This window comes from Labrus bergylta, chromosome 8 (genome assembly GCF_963930695.1).
Source record: "Labrus bergylta chromosome 8, fLabBer1.1, whole genome shotgun sequence".
NCBI lineage: Eukaryota > Metazoa > Chordata > Actinopteri > Labriformes > Labridae > Labrus > Labrus bergylta.
Window position 1 is genome coordinate 31,930,118 of NC_089202.1, and position 15,533 is coordinate 31,945,650.

The following is a 15,533-nucleotide window of genomic DNA, read 5'->3' on the forward strand; positions in this document are numbered from 1 at the left end:
CTGTCTCTCTCACTTGCTCTCTCTCTCTCTCTGTCTCTCTCCCTCCATCTCTCTCCCTCCCTCTCTCTCTCTCTCTCTCTCTCTCTCTCTGTATCTCTCTGTCTCTCTCTGTCTCTCTCTCTCTCTCCTCCATCTCTCTCCCTCCCTCTCTCTCTCTCTCTCCCTCCATCTCTCTCCCTCCTCTCACTCTCTCTCTCTGTCTCTGTCTCTCTCTCTCACTCTCTTCTCTCTGTCTCTGTATCTCTCGCTTGCTCTCTCTCTCTGTGTCACTCTCTCTCTCTCTCTCTGTATCTCTCTCTCTCTCCCTCCCTCTCTCACTCTCTCTCCTCCCTGTCTCTCTCTCTCTCTGTCTCTCTCTCTGTCTCTCTCTCTCTCTCTCTCTCTCTTTCTCTCTCTCTGTCCATCTCTCTCTCTCCCTCTCTCTCTCTCTCTCTCTCTCCCTCTCTGTCTCTCTCTTTTTCTCTCTCTCTGTCCATCTCTCTCTCTCCCTCTCTCTCTCTCTCTCTCTCTGTCTCGCTCTGTCTCTCTGTCTCTCTCTCTCTCTCTGTCTCTCTCTTTTTCTCTCTCTCTCTCCCTCTCTCCTTCTCTCTCTCTCTCTCTCTCTGTCTCTCTCTGTCTCTCTCTGTCTCTTTCTCTCCCTCCATCTCTCTCACTCTCTCTCTCTCTCGCCCTCCATCTCTCTCCCTCCCTCTCTCACTCTGTCTCTCTCTCTCTCTCTCTCTGTGTCACTCTCTCTCTCTCTCTCTCTCCCTCCATCTCTCTCCCTCCTCTCTCTCTCTCTCTTCTCTCTCTCTCTCTGTATCTCTCTCTTGTATCTCTCTCTCTCTCTCTGTCTCTGTCTCTCTCTCTCTCTCTGTCTCTGTCTCCCTCTCTCTCTGTCTCTCTCTCTGTCTCCTCTCTCTCTGTCTCTCTCTCTGTCTCTGTCTCTCTCTGTCTCTCTCTCTCTCTCTCTCTCTCTCTCTCTGTATCTCTCACTCTCTGTCTCTCTCTCTCTCTCCCTCCCCTCTCTCTCTCTCTGTATCTCTCACTCTCTGTCTCTCTCTCTCTCTCTCTCTCTGTATCCTCTCACTCTCTGTCTCTCTCTCTCTCTCTCTCTGTATCTCTCTCTCTCTCTCTCTCTCTCTCTCTCTGTATCTCTCACTCTCTGTCTCTCTCTCTCTCTCTCTCTCTCTGTATCTCTCACTCTCTGTCTCTCTGTCTCTCTCTCTCTGTATCACTCTCTGCCTCTCTGTCTCTGTCTCTCTCTGTCTCTCTCTCTCTCTTTGTCTCTCTCTGTCTGTGTCTCTCTCTGTATCCACTCTCTCTGTCTCTCTCTCTCTCTGTATCACTCTCTCTGTCTCTGTCTCTCTCTGTCTCTGTCTCTCTCTGTCTCTTTCTCTTTCTGTCTCTCTCTCTCCCCTCCCTCTTTCTCTCTGTCTCTGTCTCTCTGTGTCTCTTTCTCTCTCTTTCTGTCTCTCTCTCTCTCTTTCAGGCTGCTGAGGTGGAGCGGGTGGGTCCCGGGACGAGCTGTTCCTGCTGGGCATCCTGCTCTCCTCCTCCTCGGTCCTGGTCTCCGGTCTGGATGAAGCTCTGCTGTCTGATCTGACCTATGAGATCCTCTGCTCTGTGAGTGCAGATGTCTTCATTAATTCCTACAAAATATATCTGAAATAATCATAAATAATCATAAATATGTAAATGAGCTGTGTCTGACCACGCCCCCTCTCTGGAAGGGCTTTGGTGTACTCGGTCTTTCTCGCTTCATGTCCTATTAGTAGAGGAACAAACCCCAAAAGGCAAACCAGGCTGGTTATGGTGTCTTGATTTGGTTATTGTGTTTTGATTTGGTTATGGTGTCTTGATTTGGTTGTAATGTCTTGATTTGGTTGTGATGTCTTGATTTGGTTATGGTGTCTTGATTTGGTTATGGTGTCTTGATTTGGTTGTGATGTCTTGATTTAGTTATGGTGTCTTGATTTGGTCATGGTGTCTTGATTTGGTTGTGATGTCTTGATTTGGTTATGGTGTCTTGATTTGGTTATGGTGTCTTGATTTGGTTGTGATGTCTTGATTTGGTTATTGTGTCTTGATTTGGTTATGGTGTCTTGATTTGGTTGTGATGTCTTGATTTGGTTATTGTGTCTTGATTTGGTTATGGTGTCTTGATTTGGTTGTGATGTCTTGATTTAGTTATGGTGTCTTGATTTGGTTGTGATGTCTTGATTTAGTATTGTGTCTTGATTTGATTGTGATGTCTTGATTTAGTTATGGTGTCTTGATTTGGTTGTGATGTCTTGATTTAGTTTGGTGTCTTGATTTGGTTATGGTGTCTTGATTTAGTTATGGTGTCTTGATTTGGTTATTGTGTCTGATTTGGTTATGGTGTCTTGATTTAGTTGTGATGTCTTGATTTGGTTATGGTGTCTTGATTTGATTGTGATGTCTTGATTTAGTTATGGTTTCTTGATTTGGTTATTGTGTCTTGATTTGGTTATGGTGTCTTGATTTAGTTGTGATGTCTTGATTTGGTTATGGTGTCTTGATTTGGTTGCGATGTCTTGATTTAGTTAAGGTTTCTTGATTTGGTTATTGTGTCTTGATTTGGTTGCGATGTCTTGATTTAGTTATGGTGTCTTGATTTGGTTATTGTGTCTTGATTTGGTTGGATGTCTTGATTTAGTTATTGTGTCTTGATTTGGTTATTGTGTCTTGATTTGGTTGTGATGTCTTGATTTAGGTTATGGTGTCTTGATTTGGTTGTGATGTCTTGATTTGGTTATGGTGTCTTGATTTGGTTGTGATGGTCTTGATTTAGTTGTGATGTCTTAATTTAGTTGTGGTGTCTTGATTTGGTTATGGTGTCTTGATTTAGTTGTGGTGTCTTGATTTAGTTGTGATGTCTTAATTTAGTTGTGATGTCTTGATGTTGTTTGTGGTCTTGATTTGGTTGTAATGTCTTGATTTAGTTATTGTGTCTTGATTTGGTTGTGGTGTCTTGATTTAGTTATGGTGTCTTGATTTAGTTGTGGTGTCTTGATTTGGTTGTGATGTCTTGATTTAGTTATGGTTTCTTGATTTGGTTATTGTGTCTTGATTTGGTTGTGATGTCTTGATTTGGTTGTGATGTCTTGATTTGGTTTATGGTGTCTTGATTTGGTTGTAATGTCTTGATTTGGTAGTGATGTCTTGATTTGTTATGGTGTCTTGATTTGGTTGTGATGTCTTGATTTAGTTATGGTGTCTTGATTTGGTTATGGTGTCTTGATTTGTTGTGATGTCTTGATTTGGTTATGGTGTCTTGATTTGTTATGGTGTCTTGATTTGGTTGTGATTTCTTGATTTGGTTATTGTGTCTTGATTTGGTTATGGTGTCTTGATTTGGTTGTGATGTCTTGATTTGGTTATTGTGTCTTGATTTGGTTATGGTGTCTTGATTTAGTTGTGGTGTCTTGATTTGGTTGTGATTGTCTTGATTTAGTTATGGTGTCTTGATTTGGTTATGGTGTCTTGATTTGGTTGTGATGTCTTGATTTAGTTATTGTGTCTTGATTTGATTGTGATGTCTTGATTTAGTTATGGTGTCTGATTTGGTTGTGATGTCTTGATTAGTTATGGTGTCTTGACTTGGTTATGGTGTCTTGATTTAGTTGTGATGTCTTGATTTGGTTATGGTGTCTTGATTTGGTTGTGATGTCTTGATTTAGTTATGGTGTCTTGATTTGGTTATTGTGTCTTGATTTGGTTGTGATGTCTTGATTTGGTTATTGTGTCTGATTTGGTTGTGATGTCTTGATTTATTATGGTGTCTTGATTTGGTTGTGATGTCTTGATTTGGTTATGGTGTCTTGATTTGGTTGTGATGTCTTGATTTAGTTGTGATGTCTTAATTTAGTTGTGGTGTCTTGATTTGGTTATGGTGTCTTGATTTAGTTGTGGTGTCTTGATTTAGTTGTGATGTCTTAATTTAGTTGTGATGTCTTGATGTTGTTGTGGTGTCTTGATTTGGTTGTAATGTCTTGATTTAGTTATTGTGTCTTGATTTGGTTGTGGTGTCTTGATTTAGTTATGGTGTCTTGATTTAGTTGTGGTGTCTTGATTTGGTTGTGATGTCTTGATTTAGTTATGGTTTCTTGATTTGGTTATTGTGTCTTGATTTGGTTGTGATGTCTTGATTTAGTTATGGTGTCTTGATTTGGTTATTGTGTCTTGATTTAGTTATGGTGTCTTGATTTGGTTGTGATGTCTTGATTTGGTTATGGTGTCTTGATTGGTTATGGTGGTCTTGATTTGGTTGTGATGTCTTGATTTAGTTATGGTGTCTTGATTTAGTTGTTGTGTCTTGATTTAGTTGTGATGTCTTAATTTAGTTGTGATGTCTTGATGTTGTTGTGGTGTCTTGATTTGGTTGTATGTCTTGATTTAGTTATTGTGTCTTGATTTGGTTGTGGTGTCTTGATTTAGTTATGGTGTCTTGATTTGGTTATGGTGTCTTGATTTGGTTATGGTGTCTTGATTTAGTTGTGGTGTCTTGATTTGGTTGTGTGTCTTGATTTAGTTATTGTGTCTTGATTTGGTTGTGGTGTCTTGATTTGGTTATGGTGTCTTGATTTGGTTGTGATGTTTTGATTTGGTTGTGATGTTTTGATTTAGTTGTGGTGTCTTGATTTAGTTATTGTGTCTTGATTTGGTTATGGTGTCTTGATTTAGTTATGGTGTCTTAATTTAGTTATTGTGTATTGATTTGGTTGTGGTGTCTTGATTTGGTTATGGTGTCTTGATTTGGTTGTGATGTTTTGATTTGGTTATGGTGTCTTGATTTGGTTGTGATGTTTTGATTTGGTTATGGTGTCTTAATTTAGTTGTGGTGTCTTGATTTAGTTATTGTGTCTTGATTTGGTTATGGTGTCTTGATTTAGTTATGGTGTCTTAATTTAGTTGTGGTGTCTTGATTTGGTTATGGTGTCTTGATTTGGTTATGGTGTCTTGATTTAGTTGTGGTGTCTTGATTTGGTTATGGTGTCTTGATTGGTTGTGGTGTCATGATTTGGTTATGGTGTCTTGATTTGGTTATTGTGTCTTGATTTGGTTGTGATGTCTTGATTTAGTTTGATGTCTTGATTTGGTTATGTGTCTTGATTTGTTTGTGATGTCTGACATGGTTGTGTTATCTTTGTTTGGTTGGTTGACTTTGTTGATGGTTATTTTCTGCAGCAATTGTTTTTCTTAAAGCTGCTGTGAGGTAAGAGGTCAAAAGGTGTTAAGATCTCAGGTTCACAGTCATTTTGTCTAAAAGTGGAAATCATCCTTTGTAATTAGCATTTAAAATCAAATGTCATTATATATAATGAGGTAAAATAAGTGTATAAGAAGTTTCTATAAACATGTTTGCATGATTGTTATCCTAATTTACCTTACACACATTTACGCATCATAAGAATTGTTTTGTATCCCAGCTCCATTGGTTGCCTGATAAATAATTTAACAAAATAGCTATTGTAGCTTTTTTTTAACACTTTATCATACTTAGGGTATTATAAAAACTATCCCTTCATCCAGTGTATCCTCTGGAGTAACTAGGGTTCTTCTTAAAAGCAGGAGATATGGTGACTACACACCATCTTTATATGACTGAAATACAAAAAACTACAACAGGCTGTATAGCCGATATACAAATAGACTATATGAAGTATATTTAATTTCTAAGAACTCAAGGTTATATATATCAATACTGTTTTCAAGTTCATTAATATTTCACAACTGATGTCAAGACAATGCTTTAATTTTTTAGAATGAAATAGAAACAATGTCATCGGTGACAATATTGTTGAAAGTAACGGGTTGACTCTGAGTGTCATCATATAAATCATATGTAAGATAGAAAATGTGAGACAAAATGTATTAGGAATAACTATAAAACCTTTAATTATATATATATTACAGAATACAATTATATTGTGTCTTGTTGTTAAGTCTTAATCTATTGTTTGTGGCCACCTCCTCCCACATACAGATCCATAGGGCCCCATTGTACCAGGTCGCCCTGAAATCCTGGCTGCACTAGTTTCCTGTTAGGGGCTGGTGACAGCATAGGGTCAAGTGAAAAGTCAAATAATTTGCTTTTATGTTGAGATAACAGTCTAAAGAAGATACAAATTACATATTTTAATGTTTGGTGTCCTTACTTAAAAAATGACAGACTTTGATATGCATACCTTTTGAATTTTTGTTTCAATTTCCACCTAAACTACATATGCGTTTAAGTGTGAAAAATTCAAAAATTGAAATTCTGATTCTGATTCCCAGAGATACATGTGATAAGGCTAGAGCTGTCCCTTTTGGAGAAGCCCTAATTTGACCTATTTTCGTTTTTTGATAAGATGCATAAAACATCCCAAAAAAGTTTTTTTGGTGTAATATATTTTTATACAACTATCCGTTTCATAAACTAGACATGTTCAAGTTGTGAAAAAATACGGTTGTGCTTTGTTCTACCTTGGGTAGGCGTCTCTCAACTTTTAGGGGCCCAAGTTCCTCTACTATATTGTTTAGGGTGAGAAGGCAGACTCAGAGGCATTTTCTCATCATTGGGGGGTTTGTAGACGGACTAGAGACACATGTTAGAGTTAGAAAAACATGGAGAAGTGACCTCAGAGAAACCATGCTACTAATAAGCATGCTAAAATGCAGCTACTTATTGGTGAATATGGTGACCTTAATTCAAAGTGTGACTGAAGAGAATCCAGAAAAATAAAATAAGATTAAGTGAATGCAAAGTACATACAATATTTACTGTCTTTACCCCACATGTTCTGGCCTCCTGTTGGCCATACCAAAGTGTTTAACGTCTCGGTCAGGATCAAACTGTTTAGTGTCACACGCTGAGTCATGTCTATGTTTGTTGCAGGTCCGTCTGTGGACTCTCTGCGTGGGACACACTGTGGGCTTCTCTGTGCTCTTCACCAAAGCGTGGTGTGTTCACTCAGTCTGCCGCGTCAAACACACGGTAAAGCGCTTCTTTAACACGTCCAGCATGTTATGGGAGTAACCGATGGAGACCTTCAGAGTGTGATGATGTTTGTCTCTGTCTGTGCAGCCAACTCGTCTGCAGCAGAATGGTCTGCTGATGCTGTGGCTGATCCTGCTGGACGTGCTGGTTTTGGTCTCCTGGCAAATCCTGGACCCCCTGAGACGGGTGGAGCTGCAGCAGAGCTTACAGGTGACAATGACAGGATGAGCTCACACAGGTGTCTTCTTCAGGTGGAGGGAGGAGTAACATGAACCATCAAATTAACAATTGTTGAGGTTGATTATATATTGAATTAAACTTTAATAATTTGACTTTTATTTTGAAATAAAATACAAATAAAAGTGCTGTAATTAGCCTGTAAAGAATTAAAGACACTAAATTAAACTAACAAGAGCACAATGATTCCCTTAGTACTATTACTATATGTATATTATGGGCTGCATGGTGCTGCAGGAGTTAGCGCTGCTCCCTCACAGCGAGAAACTTGTTTAGGCCCAGCAAAGACCACCCCAACCCATAATCCTGCTGCAGACACACCTGTAGAGGAGAGTATAAAGAGTGTGGACTAAGCTGAGTCCAGCATCAAGCTTCAAGGAGTCTCTCCACAGCAACTCTCCACAGAAGCTCCACAGCCACCCTGAACATGATTCCGTCTGCCAGCCTGCTGCTGCTGCTCCTGCTCGGCCTCTCTCAGGCTCTTCCTCTTCAGGAGGAAGGAAGCGCAGAAGAAGAAGAAGAAGTCCCAGACGGCGTGGACATCACCACCAGGATTTTGACCTCCAACAACGGCACAGACGAGATCCTGCTGGAAGGAGATCTGCTGGCTCCCAAAACCAGAAACGCCATGATGTGCTGGTCCCAGAGCTGCCTGTGGAAGAAAACCTCCAACGGCCTGGTGATGATCCCCTTCACCGTGAACAGCCAGTTCACCAGCGGGGAGAGGCAGAAGATCGACTACGCCATGAAGGGGTTCCACCGCAAAACCTGCCTCCGCTTCGTCCCCCGTAAGAATGAGGACGACTACATCAGCATCGAGAACAAAGCGGGACAAAACTGGTTTCTTGAACATGACGATGAGTTCACTGTACTCAAACGGCGTCCACAGTCACCAGATCTCAATCCAACCTTTGGGATGTGGTGGAACGGGAGATTCGTCTCATGGATGTGCAGCCGACAAATCTGCAGCAACTGTGTGATGCTATCATGTTAATATGGACCAAAATCTGTATCCAGAAGAAATGTTTCCAGCACCTTGTTGAATCTATGCCACAAAGAATTAAGGCAGTCCTGAAGACAGTCCAACCCGGTCCTTGCGATGTGTACCTGATAAAGTGGTCGATGAGTGTATATGTCTTTGATATGTTTGGACTTAAGAAGGAAGTTTGGTATTTTTTCCCTCTGTTGAATCATGCTGCTTGAGTCTCGTTCACTCCAGCGGAGGTGAGAGTGATTACACCTGGAGTCAATCTGGCACCGATTGGAGCTCCTCTCTGATTGGCCATAGAGGACAGGTAACATGGTGTTTAATGTCTGCGAGAGCAGCAGACTGGATGATGGGTCGTTTTGAGAAGGCTGTGAGGAGAGACAGTTTTTTCTGTTTAAGTCAATTTTGGTTTCAACGGACAAAGCTGCAATCTGGTCGTCATTTGTTTTCCCACTCAGACTGTCTGCCGTCCAGAAGTACAACAAAGGTATTACTGAATGATGTTGTTTTGTCGGTATCTGAAGCCACAATATGTCTGATTCTAAAGCTGTAATTTCCTCTTGGCAAACATTACTTTTTTATCTTTTGTCTGAAGTTTTCAAGCAGCACAAAGACAGAAATGACTTCACAGTGTTTATTTTGCATAGATTTTTTATTGCTGATCATTTTGGCATGCAGGTTACATATTCAGTTTTCTGAACATTAAAAAGTAAACAGTGAAAAATCAGATTCTTTATCATTTTCTGCGTTTAGCTTCAGTGTTGTTATTTGCAGCTGTACAGCAGGTTGATCCTCATGATGTCCCAGTAGGACATGCCCTTCCTCTGGCCGATCTGGACGTTGGGGTCGGGGATGGGGGTGATGGAGTCCTTGCCGTACTGGATGGAGAAGGCTGTTCTTCCATAGTGCATGATGGAGGAGTAGTCGTAGGGAGTGTTCAGGTTGTTGGTGGACTCCCTGTGGAAGTTGCCGGCCATCTGTGGGTCGATGTTCTCCCAGTTTATCCGGACGTAGTTGTCGCGGTCGCTCCTGGACTGCTCGTGCTGGAAGCCCAGAGCGTGGTTGATCTCGTGCTGGATGATGCCGTGGTAGAGGCAGCCCTGCCTGTTGAGAGACAGCACCTGTCTGCCTCCCGTTCTGCCCAGATTGGAGAAACATCCCGCTTTGTTCTCGATGCTGATGTAGTCGTACTCGTTCTTACGGGGGACGAAGCGGAGACAGGTTTTGCGGTGGAACCCCTTCATGGCGTAGTCGATCTTCTGCCTCTCCCCGCTGGTGAACTGGCTGTTCACGGTGAAGGGGATCATCACCAGGCCGTTGGAGGTTTTCTTCCACAGGCAGCTCTGGGACCAGCACATCATGGCGTTTCTGGTTTTGGGAGCCAGCAGGTCTCCTTCCAGCAGGATCTCGTCTGTGCCGTTGTTGGAGGTCAAAATCCTGGTGGTGATGTCCACGCCGTCTGGGACTTCTTCTTCTTCTTCTTCTGCGCTTCCTTCCTCCTGAAGAGGAAGAGCCTGAGAGAGGCCGAGCAGGAGCAGCAGCAGCAGGCTGGCAGACGGAATCATGTTCAGGGTGGCTGTGGAGCTTCTGTGGAGAGTTGCTGTGGAGAGACTCCTTGAAGCTTGATGCTGGACTCAGCTCAGTCCACACTCTTTATACTCTCCTCTACAGGTGTGTCTGCAGCAGGATTATGGGTTGGGGTGGTCTTTGCTGGGCCTAAACAAACCTCTGAGGGGAGGACTCCACAGACCAGCCTCCTGTTTAAACATGGTTTGTTTTATCTGCTCACCAGAAGAAGAAGAAACAGCTTTATAGGTTGTTTTCTTTAAACAGTTAGCTGTAGCCTCCTGGCTAACCTTGGCGTCCTCTGCCTGGCTCCAGTCATGTGTTGGAGCTGCTGCTGGTATGGCTTCATCAGTCTGACATGACAGGCCTGGTTTATACTCCTGCATCAAATCTGTAGCTACACCGAAGTGGCAAACGCCATCGTGAGCACTACTTGTGCGTTGGTGAGTCTGTGAGGCTCTGGCAGTTTTCAGATCCGTCATATTCTCTGCCTGCTTGTGTACAGGAAACCATGGCGACTGAAACCGAGCGCATCATGTTGGAGTCGGAGTTGATAAAAATCGAGCAGCAGTTGATTATACCGGTTTGTAGCGTTCTTCCTTCAGCAGAATTTAGAAAACAGCTGCGATACTGGAAATGTTGGAAATGTTGGAAATGCAGGAAATACGATTTTATCCAGCGATCCAATCACAGGGAACCAGGAAGCTTCTCGCTGTGAGGGAGCAGCGCTAACTCCTGCAGCACCATGCAGCCCATAATATACATATAGTAATAGTACTAAGGGAATCGTTGTGCTCTTACTAGTTTAATTTAGTGTCTATAATTCTTTACAGGCTAATTACAGCACTTTTATTTGTATTTTATTTCAAAATAAAAGTCAAATTATTAGAGTTTTCAATTCAATTTAACATCAACCCAACAATTGTTCATTCGATGCATCAATTAAGGAACCACAATGTGTTTGCTAACCTCTATGCCCCCCGCCCCCCCTGTGCAGCTGGACCCCAGAACGCCTTCCCCTCTTTCCCCCCTTATGGGCGATATTCAGAACAACACGTGGACCTCCAGTGTGGTTGTTATGAGGCGTACCGTCTCCAATTCAAAAATGTAGATTTCTGAGAGATGTTGATGTTCGAGGCTGAGAAGAGGGAGCACATTCCTCTCGCTCAGGAGTCAGTGTTAAAGAAAACTGAATGTTTACGATATACTCTCACCGGACACTTTATTAGGTTCAGCTGTTCAACTGCTCATTAATGCAAATATCTAATCGGCCAATCACGTGGCAGCAACTCAATGCATTAAGCCATGTAGACACGGTCAAGACGATCTTCTGAAGTTCAAACTGAGCATCAGAATTGGAAAAAAGTTGATTTAAGTGACTTTGAACGTGGCGTGCTTGTTGGTGCCAGACGGGCTGGTTTGAGTATTTTAGCAACTGATAATCTACTCAGATTTTCATGCACAACCATCTCAAGGGTTTACAGAGAAAACGAAAAAATATCCAGTGAGCGGCCGTTCTCTTGTTGAGGTCAGAGGTCAGAGGAGAATGGTCAGACTGGTTTCAGCTGATAGAAAGACAACAGTAACTCAAATAACCCCTCGTTACAAACTGAGGTCCCTGTGTACTGATTGAGCATCGTTTAAACGCCACAGACTACCTGAGCGCTGTTGCTGACCATGTCCAACCCTTTATGACCACAGTGTACCCGTCTTCTGATGGCTACTTCCAGCAGGATAACCCACCATGTCACAAAGTTCACATCATCTCAAACTGGTTTCTTGAACATGACGATGAGTTCACTGTACTCAAACGGCGTCCACAGTCACCAGGTCTCAATCCAACCTTTGGGATGTGGTGGAACGGGAGATTCGTCTCATGGATGTGCAGCCGACAAATCTGCAGCAACTGTGTGATGCTATCATGTTAATATGGACCAAAATCTGTATCCAGAAGAAATGTTTCCAGCACCTTGTTGAATCTATGCCACAAAGAATTAAGGCAGTCCTGAAGACAAAACGGGGTCCAACCCGGTCCTTGCGAGGTGTACCTGATAAAGTGGTCGATGAGTGTATATGTCTTTGATATGTTTGGACTTAAGAAGGAAGTTTGGTATTTTTTCCCTCTGTTGAATCATCTGCCTGAGTCTCGTTCACTCCAGCGGAGGTGAGAGTGATTACACCTGGAGTCAATCTGGCACCGATTGGAGCTCCTCTCTGATTGGCCATAGAGGACAGGTAACATGGTGTTTAATGTCTGCGAGAGCAGCAGACTGGATGATGGGTCGTTTTGAGAAGGCTGTGAGGAGAGACAGTTTTTTCTGTTTAAGTCAATTTTGGTTTCACCGGACAAAGCTGCAATCTGGTCGTCATTTGTTTTCCCACTCAGACTGTCTGCCGTCCAGAAGTACAACAAAGGTATTACTGAATGATGTTGTTTTGTCGGTATCTGAAGCCACAATATGTCTGATTCTAAAGCTGTAATTTCCTCTTTGCAAATGTTACTTTTTTATCTTTTGTCTGAAGTTTTCAAGCAGCACAAAGACAGAAATGACTTCACAGTGTTTATTTTGCATAGAGTTTTTATTGCTGATCATTTTGGCATGCAGGTTACATATTCAGTTTTCTGAACATTAAAAAGTAAACAGTGAAAAATCAGATTCTTTATCATTTTCTGCGTTTAGCTTCAGTGTTGTTATTTGCAGCTGTACAGCAGGTTGATCCTCATGATGTCCCAGTAGGACATGCCCTTCCTCTGGCCGATCTGGACGTTGGGGTCGGGGATGGGGGTGATGGAGTCCTTGCCGTACTGGATGGAGAAGGCTGTTCTTCCATAGTGCATGATGGAGGAGTAGTCGTAGGGAGTGTTCAGGTTGTTGGTGGACTCCCTGTGGAAGTTGCCGGCCATCTGTGGGTCGATGTTCTCCCAGTTTATCCGGACGTAGTTGTCGCGGTCGCTCCTGGACTGCTCGTGCTGGAAGCCCAGAGCGTGGTTGATCTCGTGCTGGATGATGCCGTGGTAGAGGCAGCCCTGCCTGTTGAGAGACAGCACCTGTCTGCCTCCCGTTCTGCCCAGATTGGAGAAACATCCCGCTTTGTTCTCGATGCTGATGTAGTCGTACTCGTTCTTACGGGGGACGAAGCGGAGGCAGGTTTTGCGGTGGAACCCCTTCATGGCGCGGCGGATCTTCTTACTCTCCCCGCTGGTGAACTGGCTGTTCACGGTGAAGGGGATCATCACCAGGCCGTTGGAGGTTTTCTTCCACAGGCAGCTCTGGGACCAGCACATCATGGCGTTTCTGGTTTTGGGAGCCAGCAGGTCTCCTTCCAGCAGGATCTCGTCTGTGCCGTTGTTGGAGGTCAAAATCCTGGTGGTGATGTCCACGCCGTCTGGGACTTCTTCTTCTTCTTCTTCTGCGCTTCCTTCCTCCTGAAGAGGAAGAGCCTGAGAGAGGCCGAGCAGGAGCAGCAGCAGCAGGCTGGCAGACGGAATCATGTTCAGGGTGGCTGTGGAGCTTCTGTGGAGAGTTGCTGTGGAGAGACTCCTTGAAGCTTGATGCTGGACTCAGCTCAGTCCACACTCTTTATACTCTCCTCTACAGGTGTGTCTGCAGCAGGATTATGGGTTGGGGTGGTCTTTGCTGGGCCTAAACAAACCTCTGAGGGGAGGACTCCACAGACCAGCCTCCTGTTTAAACATGGTTTGTTTTATCTGCTCACCAGAAGAAGAAGAAACAGCTTTATAGGTTGTTTTCTTTAAACAGTTAGCTGTAGCCTCCTGGCTAACCTTGGCGTCCTCTGCCTGGCTCCAGTCATGTGTTGGAGCTGCTGCTGGTATGGCTTCATCAGTCTGACATGACAGGCCTGGTTTATACTCCTGCATCAAATCTGTAGCTACACCGAAGTGGCAAACGCCATCGTGAGCACTACTTGTGCGTTGGTGAGTCTGTGAGGCTCTGGCAGTTTTCAGATCCGTCATATTCTCTGCCTGCTTGTGTACAGGAAACCATGGCGACTGAAACCGAGCGCATCATGTTGGAGTCGGAGTTGATAAAAATCGAGCAGCAGTTGATTATACCGGTTTGTAGCGTTCTTCCTTCAGCAGAATTTAGAAAACAGCGGCGATACTGGAAATGTTGGAAATGTTGGAAATGCAGGAAATGCAGGAAATACGATTTTATCCAGCGATCCAATCACAGGGAACCAGGAAGCTTCTCGCTGTGAGGGAGCAGCGCTAACTCCTGCAGCACCATGCAGCCCATAATATACATATAGTAATAGTACTAAGGGAATCGTTGTGCTCTTACTAGTTTAATTTAGTGTCTATAATTCTTTACAGGCTAATTACAGCACTTTTATTTGTATTTTATTTCAAAATAAAAGTCAAATTATTAGAGTTTTCAATTCAATTTAACATCAACCCAACAATTGTTCATTCGATGCATCAATTAAGGAACCACAATGTGTTTGCTAACCTCTATGCCCCCCGCCCCCCCTGTGCAGCTGGACCCCAGAACGCCTTCCCCTCTTTCCCCCCTTATGGGCGATATTCAGAACAACACGTGGACCTCGAGTGTGGTTGTTATGAGGCGTACCGTCTCCAATTCAAAAATGTAGATTTCTGAGAGATGTTGATGTTCGAGGCTGAGAAGAGGGAGCACATTCCTCTCGCTCAGGAGTCAGTGTTAAAGAAAACTGAATGTTTACGATATACTCTCACCGGACACTTTATTAGGTTCAGCTGTTCAACTGCTCATTAATGCAAATATCTAATCGGCCAATCACGTGGCAGCAACTCAATGCATTAAGCCATGTAGACACGGTCAAGACGATCTTCTGAAGTTCAAACTGAGCATCAGAATTGGAAAAAAGTTGATTTAAGTGACTTTGAACGTGGCGTGCTTGTTGGTGCCAGACGGGCTGGTTTGAGTATTTTAGCAACTGATAATCTACTCAGATTTTCATGTACAACCATCTCAAGGGTTTACAGAGAAAACGAAAAAATATCCAGTGAGCGGCCGTTCTCTTGTTGAGGTCAGAGGTCAGAGGAGAATGGTCAGACTGGTTTCAGCTGATAGAAAGACAACAGTAACTCAAATAACCCCTCGTTACAAACTGAGGTCCCTGTGTACTGATTGAGCATCGTTTAAACGCCACAGACTACCTGAGCGCTGTTGCTGACCATGTCCAACCCTTTATGACCACAGTGTACCCGTCTTCTGATGGCTACTTCCAGCAGGATAACCCACCATGTCACAAAGTTCACATCATCTCAAACTGGTTTCTTGAACATGACGATGAGTTCACTGTACTCAAACGGCGTCCACAGTCACCAGGTCTCAATCCAACCTTTGGGATGTGGTGGAACGGGAGATTCGTCTCATGGATGTGCAGCCGACAAATCTGCAGCAACTGTGTGATGCTATCATGTTAATATGGACCAAAATCTGTATCCAGAAGAAATGTTTCCAGCACCTTGTTGAATCTATGCCACAAAGAATTAAGGCAGTCCTGAAGACAAAACGGGGTCCAACCCGGTCCTTGCGAGGTGTACCTGATAAAGTGGTCGATGAGTGTATATGTCTTTGATATGTTTGGACTTAAGAAGGAAGTTTGGTATTTTTTCCCTCTGTTGAATCATCTGCCTGAGTCTCGTTCACTCCAGCGGAGGTGAGAGTGATTACACCTGGAGTCAATCTGGCACCGATTGGAGCTCCTCTCTGATTGGCCATAGAGGACAGGTAACATGGTGTTTAATGT

General features: G+C 43.3%; 4 protein-coding genes across 4 annotated transcripts in view; 2 read left to right on the forward strand and 2 right to left on the reverse strand.

Annotated features, from left to right (window-relative positions):
• The first annotated feature begins 1,170 nt into the window (after positions 1–1,170).
• The window catches only part of LOC110003068 (gamma-aminobutyric acid type B receptor subunit 2-like), a 42,036-nt gene continuing 27,673 nt past the window's right edge, over positions 1,171–15,533 (forward strand). The window contains exons 1-3 of the mRNA XM_065958372.1: positions 1,171–1,605; positions 6,884–6,982; positions 7,073–7,195. Of these exons, the coding sequence (XP_065814444.1) occupies positions 7,103–7,195 (93 nt within the window). The 5' untranslated portion in view covers positions 1,171–1,605; positions 6,884–6,982; positions 7,073–7,102. The remainder of the gene's footprint in view (positions 1,606–6,883; positions 6,983–7,072; positions 7,196–15,533) is intronic.
• On the forward strand, positions 7,543–8,216 carry LOC136179796 (high choriolytic enzyme 1-like). The gene has a single exon (XM_065957863.1). It carries the CDS (start codon positions 7,650–7,652, stop codon positions 8,214–8,216), a length of 567 nt encoding a protein of 188 aa, XP_065813935.1. The 5' UTR covers positions 7,543–7,649.
• On the reverse strand, positions 8,874–10,030 carry LOC110003079 (high choriolytic enzyme 1-like). Its single transcript, XM_020658775.2, has one exon. It carries the CDS (start codon positions 9,773–9,775, stop codon positions 8,975–8,977), a length of 801 nt encoding a protein of 266 aa, XP_020514431.1. The 5' UTR covers positions 9,776–10,030; the 3' UTR covers positions 8,874–8,974.
• On the reverse strand, positions 12,002–13,524 carry LOC110003078 (high choriolytic enzyme 1-like). Its single transcript, XM_020658774.3, has one exon. The coding sequence runs from the start codon at positions 13,267–13,269 to the stop codon at positions 12,469–12,471; it is 801 nt and encodes a 266-aa protein (XP_020514430.1). The 5' UTR covers positions 13,270–13,524; the 3' UTR covers positions 12,002–12,468.